Source organism: Nanorana parkeri, unplaced genomic scaffold (genome assembly GCF_000935625.1).
Source record: "Nanorana parkeri isolate BGI_ZX_2015 unplaced genomic scaffold, ASM93562v1 scaffold260, whole genome shotgun sequence".
Lineage (NCBI taxonomy): Eukaryota > Metazoa > Chordata > Amphibia > Anura > Dicroglossidae > Nanorana > Nanorana parkeri.
Window position 1 is genome coordinate 1,477,321 of NW_017306528.1, and position 7,574 is coordinate 1,484,894.

The 7,574-nt window shown below is 42.5% G+C and overlaps 1 protein-coding gene across 2 annotated transcripts in view; it reads left to right on the forward strand.

The window, feature by feature from the left end:
- PPIL2 (peptidylprolyl isomerase like 2) overlaps positions 1-7,574 on the forward strand; it is a 49,828-nt gene that overhangs the window by 841 nt on the left and 41,413 nt on the right. Inside the window, exons 1-3 of one of the 2 annotated variants that reach the window (XM_018556956.1) lie at positions 129-212; positions 3,348-3,397; positions 7,167-7,212. In XM_018556956.1, the coding sequence (XP_018412458.1) occupies positions 181-212; positions 3,348-3,397; positions 7,167-7,212 (128 nt within the window). In that variant the 5' untranslated portion in view covers positions 129-180. Of the gene's footprint in view, positions 1-128; positions 213-3,347; positions 3,398-7,166; positions 7,213-7,574 lie in introns of those variants that run through there. The other variant, XM_018556955.1, reaches the window with a different exon arrangement.

The following is a 7,574-nucleotide window of genomic DNA, read 5'->3' on the forward strand; positions in this document are numbered from 1 at the left end:
CTCGGTGGAAAATGGTGACAGTGACATTTGAGTTTTCCGGGCTCACATATTACAATTTACCCCGTGTGCGCTCCGCCCACTTCCTGTTATTTCCCTGACATCACTTCCGGTCTTTCTGGTGGACTAGTTCTGGTGATTTTGAGTTCGGCTGTGTGTGAGGTTGTGTGTTCTGCTGTAACAATGGGGAAACGACAGCATCAGAAGGATAAGATGTGAGTAGTGGGGTCGATGTGATCGCTGTGTGTGTGTATACACGTCATATCGCAGGTCAGCGTCCTGCACATTATTGTATGTGTAGGTTCCTCAACCTCCCCCATATGTGTCAGGATCTGAGGCTGCTCCCATGACACCACGTTTGCCTGTCAGTGGGAGCTCTTCCTCTGCCCCAGATAGGTATGACGTTGTCAGTGGGGGCTCTTCTGCTGCTCCAGATGGGTCTAACGTCAGTGGGGGGCTCTTCCTCTGCCCCAGATGGGTATAACGTTGTCAGTGGGGGCTCTTCTGCTGCTCCAGATGAGTCTAACGTCAATGGGTGCTCTTCTGCGGCTCCAGATGGGTCTAACGTCAGTGGGGGCTCTTCTTCTGCGCCACATAGGTATAACGTTGTCAGTGGGGGTTCTTCCTCTGCTCCAGATGGGTCTAACGTCAGTGGGGGTTCTTCCTCTGCTCCAGATGGGTCTAACGTCAGTGGGGGTTCTTCCTCTGCTCCAGATGGGTCTAACGTCAGTGGGGGTTCTTCCTCTGCTCCAGATGGGTCTAACGTCAGTGGGGGCTCTTCCTCTGCTCCAGGTGGGTATAACGTCAGTGGGGGCTCTTCCTCTCCTCCAGATAGGTATAACGTCAGTGGGGGTTCTTCCTCTGCTCCAGATAGGTATAACGTCAGTGGGGGCTCTTCCTCTGCCCCAGGTGGGTCTAACGTCAGTGTGGGCTCTTCCTCTGCCCCAGGTGGGTCTAACGTCAGCGGGGGCTCTTCCTCTGCCCCAGGTGGGTCTAACGTCAGTGGGGGCTCTTCCTCTGCTCCTGGGAAAAAAAAGTTGGGAGAAATCCTAAATGCTAGAGGTGTCCCTAGAACAAGAGGTGAGGGGAAATCTTCCTATGGAGATACCTGTCTCGGGCACATCTAGCTAAGTGTGTAGTTGTTGGTGTCATTGCGGAAACATTTTTCTAACTTCCTATTGTGTCTCTGGGCCAGGAAGTGAAGGGACATTTTTCTGATTGTACACAGACCACAACAAATAAACTGACTGCTTGTAACTCTTTACTCTCTACTCTATCCAAAACTGAAAGGAGAGGTTTATATCTATTATGGTTGGCATCTTATTTTTGTAAAGGTTTTCATGTATTTACATGCAAGTTTCCTGGAAGGCATTTTTACTTTTTCTGTTCATAGTTGTTGTTTTTTTACTGCCTTCATATATTACATTGGCTTTCTCTTTTGTCCAGATTAGTGATAGACCGGTTCGGTCCTGGGCTTGATGCCCATGTTCCACCCCTTTCTATGGCCCTCTCTCCCAGGCTAGGGTCATTCTAATATGTTTAATAAAGCCTAACTCTAGCCATTGTTTTTATTTCTGTCTGTGACACTGTTGGGGAGATTTTCTCTCACTTCCTGTCCTTGTGAGGCCCATACAGGAAATGGGCAGAGAGTTGTCACTTGGAGAGGAGGACTCGGACAGCAATACAAACCTGATGGAGACTAATCCTTCCCCACTCTATCCAACAAGATGAATCCTTTAGCACTGTGGTGTAGAGTATATGAATTATCTGTGTTGCGGTGTCTCAGGGCTATGTACAAACATGTGCTTTTTGTTCAGTGTGCAGTGACCACGCTCGGACATTTATCAAGCCATTTAGTGGCATAATTGGTCGGAAATCAGGCTGCCTCTCATTCGGGAAAGTCTCTGCGACAGGTTTACAGACCCGTGCTTCTGTTTTCCTGGCAGCCAATTGCAACAGTTTTCTTTTAATTTTTTATTTCTAAAGAGGTCTCAGATTTTCACTCTAAACAGACGCATAATGAAGAAGTGGTCAGGCTCAGGATTCATTCTGTTGCAGTGCTACTTTAGAGCAGCAGAGGAAAGAATGTATGACTGTAAAACAAAAGTGTCATAATATGTCTCAATGCCCCGTGTTTGCCATTTAAAACTCAATTGCCCCCCCCAGAACTGTGGCCGAGTGGCCACCAACGGCTCCTGGTCAACTACTGACGATCAGGAGCCAGTAAGACGGTTTCTCCAGTTCATCACTGTGCAGCCAATCACAGTGTTTGCATTACTAGGGGCCCCACCTACTGACCTTTGGCATCACAGCCCACTTAAAAGGTCTGCGGCAAGGGGTCAAATGCCTCCTTCCGCAGGGCCATATGCTAGCCTTTCCTTTTCTCCCTTGCTGCTTCATTTGTCTGCTGGAAGCAAGGAAAGGCAGCCCTATGTAAGCTCTTGAACCAATCTATCTTACATAGGGCTAAGGGCTTACTCTACACCCTTTGTTACAACTGCACGGCCAATCGCCAATACTGTCATGTGACAGGAAGAGGGGTTCATCCCGTACTATTCCATGCTGCAGCCATGATTCTGGCATATTTTTTTTTTTTGTATTCTACAGGGCTTCTGCTTTTCAAGAAATAAATATACAATTGTTTGGCGGTTTAAAGTTATTTACTATTCAAAAATTCAAATTTTAGCATGTGTGTGCAAAAACAGGACCTGCAGAAGGAGAGGCTTTATACTCGCCTGTCCTGCAACCCGTTCCTCTGATCTTCACGCTCTTGCAGAGCAACAGCCTGTCCACATCAAACACAGTTTCAGGTGTGTTGGATACTTGATCCCCCATTGCACTCTGCGGTTCCTCCCACTGACCTGTGTGTTAGTACAGGACACAGAGTCAGTGGAAGGAACCTCAGCGTGCAGCAGGGAATGAATGCACCTGACACTCCTGGAAGTGTCAAATATAAAGATTCTACAGGCCACAGTAGCTCAAGAATAAAACCAAGACAAGAGTAAAAAGCAGGAAAGGCAAGTATAAAGCATGTTCTATTCCAGGTCCTGCTTATTTACATATTTTTAATTAAGAGACGGGTTTATTCTGGGACTACATGTGCCACCTGTTTGGCTGTACATTGTGGTAAACAGTGGGTTCATTTCCGGATTGATGTGCCAGAATGCAAATTGTTTGACAGGTCAAACAGAATATTCTATATGTATTATTGAGTATGTAGTTGGCTGCCTGGACTTTTGCTTGACATTTTAAATGGACTTATTTAGCAATTAAATTTGCAACATAATTTTTGATGTGCAAATTGAGTTTTCCATTATTGTTCTATTAAATGTCTTGTGTTATTTTTCTAGGTACATCACCTGTGCTGAATATACACACTTCTATGGAGGGAAGAAACCAGGTATGATCTGTATAAACTGTCACTGGGTGTGCATTATACTCCTGTTCAAAACAGATTTTACTGCTTTTTATGTGTAGTAGAGCAGAGCTCAGTCCCATCCTTGGAAGTGGAATGTGTAACAGACCCACCATCACCACCACAACCTCATTTTTAGATATAATAATAACATATTAGCTTTATTTAGCAAAATTGGTGTTGCTCAGCCTTTTTGTTTCCTTTCTCTGTTAGTTTGCTTTAAAGTGTATTTACACTTCTGCAGCCAAATTGGGAAACCGCCTATTTTATAATTGCTACTTGTTCCCATTCACATAGCATAAGCTAATAAAATGCCTTAATGCTTCTTGCAGTTTAAATTAGTTTTACTTGGGTTAGGGTCTCTTGGTTTCTTCAGGAGTAACATTTCTACTTGCTTTTCCTTGTTTGTAATGTTAGGAGGGTCTGTGGGCAGTTAAAGGATTACAACCCTGGCCTGACAGATCATTGTAAAGGTGCTCGGAAAAACCTGGAATCAGCCTTGTTCTCTGCTGCAACAAAACCTTATGCTGTGTGAATAGGAACACATGACAAACACATACAGGGGTTTTATCAAATACAATGTAATTGTATCATCACCATCATTAAAGGTAGAATGGCAAACCATAAGTACATATGTGTGAACTGGATGATCTGCCAAAGAATTTGTAATTCTGTCCAGCCACGTTTGTGATTCATGCACTTCGGCTAGACAGCACAGTCAAAAGAATGGTGTCACTTTTTTGGTGTCACTTTTTTTTCTGTTCAGCAATGTTGTGGTATTGCCCATTCACTTGCTGAGCACATGAGTGCATGCGTAAGTGAGAGGTTAAAATCAAGACAGACTAAGATACTTATGTCAGCTTTATGTGAAAATACATAAAAGTAAATCTGTACATAGACTACGTACACTAAAGTATTCACAGATTCTAAACATGTAGTAGAAGCACTTTAAAACAAGCTCTTGTTCACATTTGTTGCTATAGGCATTGTGAAGTAATTCATTTTCAAATTTCACTATTTGCACTGAATTGTCAAGTCTTTTTGAGAGCAGAATCTTCGCAAGCTTGCCAGCCTTCTAGTGTTAACAACAAGGTGTTAACAACAAGGTGTTGCCCCTAAGCTGTTAGTAATGGACTAAAGCCAACTTTAAAGTCTTTATTGTGATATTTGAGAATCTTTGGGAATTAAAGGAGAACTATGGGGGGTTAAGGCTTTTCCCTATAGTTCTCCTAAGGGTAACGGGAGGACACAAACCTATCATGAGGCAGAGCCAGCTGTACCCGCCCCCTCCCCCGTCTGATCCGCCAGTCAGCGCGGGAACTTAATATTGCAAGCAGCTAGAGAGATGGCTTATTTTAAATTTTTGCTCTGGTTGCTTTTCTTAAAGTCCCACACAGTGGCATTAAATGGTTAACATCTGGAGTGCATTTAACTGTAAACAGTGAACTTTTAACCCATGAATGACTGAACATTACCCAATATATTTAAAGAGGAACATTACCAACCAATGTAATGTCTCTCAAAACAGTTACTTTTAAAGTGTAGCTCCGCTTTTACAGTCAAATTTGAGAAAACCCCTCTGTATGTTTATTTTTTGTTCCCATTCACACAGTATACCGAAAAATATTTTAAATTGTTTACCTTTTTAGATGTTTTGTTGCAGCAGGCACAATGTCTGAATCCTGGTATTTCTTGGCACCTTCACAATGACCTGTCCTTTTATAGGAAGACTGAAATTTGAAGATTGTTTTTCTCATTAACTTCATTAACATTTAAATGCAGAAGTCGGGCTTTTAATCCTTTAACCATTTGATAGGACAGGCAGCATTCAAATATACTTTACAAATCCTGTTGGAATTAGCCAGCACAGTACAGACAGGGTTAATACAAAGGCCTCATTGATATTTAAAATAAAAAAAAATAGAAAGTTATACTCGCCTGATGCTGGCTTGTTCTTAGACTGGTCCTTCCAGCCTCTCTCCCCCTCTGCTGCAGTGGTCTAAGTTCCATAAATGATCAAATTCTATAGACTTGAGGACATCGATGAAGATTACAATGCTTCAGCAGAGGAGGAGACAGGCTGGAGGGAGCGATGTGACAGCTGGCCGCCTCGTAGCTTCGGGGGTGAGTATAACTTTATTATTTTAGCACCTAGACAAAAATGACCGATAAACCCTTGCAGTGCCCCACTGCATTAAAAAGATTTTCTGGAGTTGTTCTTTAACCACTTCAAAACCAGGTGTTTAGACCCCCTTCCTGGCCAGGCCATTTTTCAGTATTCAGCGCTGCGATACTTTGACTGACGTTTATTCCGTCATGCAACGCTGTACTGAAATTAATTTTATACCATTTTTTGGGGACAGATAGAGCTTTCCATATGGTGGTATTTAATCACCACTACGGGATTTATTTTTTACTATAATTAGGCGAAAATTTTGAAAAAAAAAGTTTTTTATAACATTGTTAGGAAACATTTATTATTACCCAGTTTTTTGGTAAAATCTTTGGTAAGTCGGGGTCACGTCGGGTAAATACACACCAAACATGTCAAGCTTTAAAATTGCGCGCACCCGCGACATCACAGAAAACTACCATACCCACAATTGGCCATAGGCGACACTTTAAAAGCTTTTACCGCTCATCAGTTTAGTGTTATCAGTGATTGATGGCCCTAGACTTATTGCTCTCACTCGGACGTTCGCGGCGATATGTAACATGTGCGGCGTAATGGGCGCAATCGTCTTTTTTTACACGAATGCGCCCCAAAGCATGTTTGCGTGTATGTATGGGTGGGGACTTAAAAAAGAATTAAAAACATTTTTTTTTTTAATGTGTAACTTAAAATTTGGGGGGGGGACTTTAATTTTTTCTTTTTTTTTGTTCACTAAACTTTATTGCTATCACATACGGGGGGTAATAAAACCCCCCTATGTGATAGCAAAATATGTGACAGGTCCTCTTTATGGAGACATCATGTCACCCCTAATGTTACCTAGGACCCCCCAAAAGAAGCTGATGAAGCACAGATCTGCTCCATCAGCTTCCTTCCAGCTTCTGAAGCTGGAGAGTGAAACAAGAATGCGGAAGTGATGTAATATACAACACTTCCGCATTCTGACAGCGGAGAGGGGACCGGATGGAGCTCGTGTAACGAGCTCCCTCTGATCCCCTGTTACAGAGGCATGGCGCTGATCCCGGGCTCCCACCGGGCACAGCGGAGCCCGGGATCAGCAGGACAATGGCGGGGGGACAGCGGAGGGGGGCACACCTATCGTTGCAACATACAAGCGATCCGCTCAGATCTAGAGAGCTCCCGGCCGGCTGTTTTTTTACTACGGCCGGCCCGGAGGCAGTTAAGGCATGCCAACTGTCGATGTTGTCAGTGTGCTTATTTTAGCTCTCAACCAAACTTTCAAGCCCTAAAATAGTTAGTGTCATTACTGATCACATGTGCAGCATTATGGCAACTACAATCCAAACAGAAGCTAAGATGGCACCTTTTGGCTGTAAGGGATAGGAGGTTTTATTTCCGATTTTAACATCACACAATTCCATAGTTACCTAGTCAGGTTGAAAAAAGACATGTCCATAGAGTTCAACCTATAGAGATGATCAGATGGCATTACTTTTTAAATGTGTAAAAAGTCAGCATTTCTTAAAACCATTATGCTCTGTAGGCATGATTAAAACTTTTTTTTTTAATGGTAAACACATGAAAAATAAATAAATCCGTGAACTGCTCTTCCTTCTGCAGATATTCCGAAGACAAACTTCAGACGTTTACCCTTTGACCATTGCAGGTATGGAACATAGTTTATAACATGTTAGTTGCCTTACAGTATATTGAGTGCCCTGGTATAATTTCTAATGGTCGAACTATTTAATTATAAATGATTAACAAATATATGTATTTTTTTATTTCCTAAAGCTCAATTTAATGTTAAAATTAGCTTTTATCCTCGCCCAGTTAGAATAGTTTTTTGTCTGTTACAGCCCTACTTCAAAAACCAGTGTAATGCCTACTGTATCTTTTGCCATTGCCCACCACTGACTAGGATGGAATGCTGAGCAGGAGGTGTGGATAATACCATATGCCTGAGCAACATGAAAAAGGGAATTGAATGCTGACATTTGCATATTATTATTATTATTATTATTATTT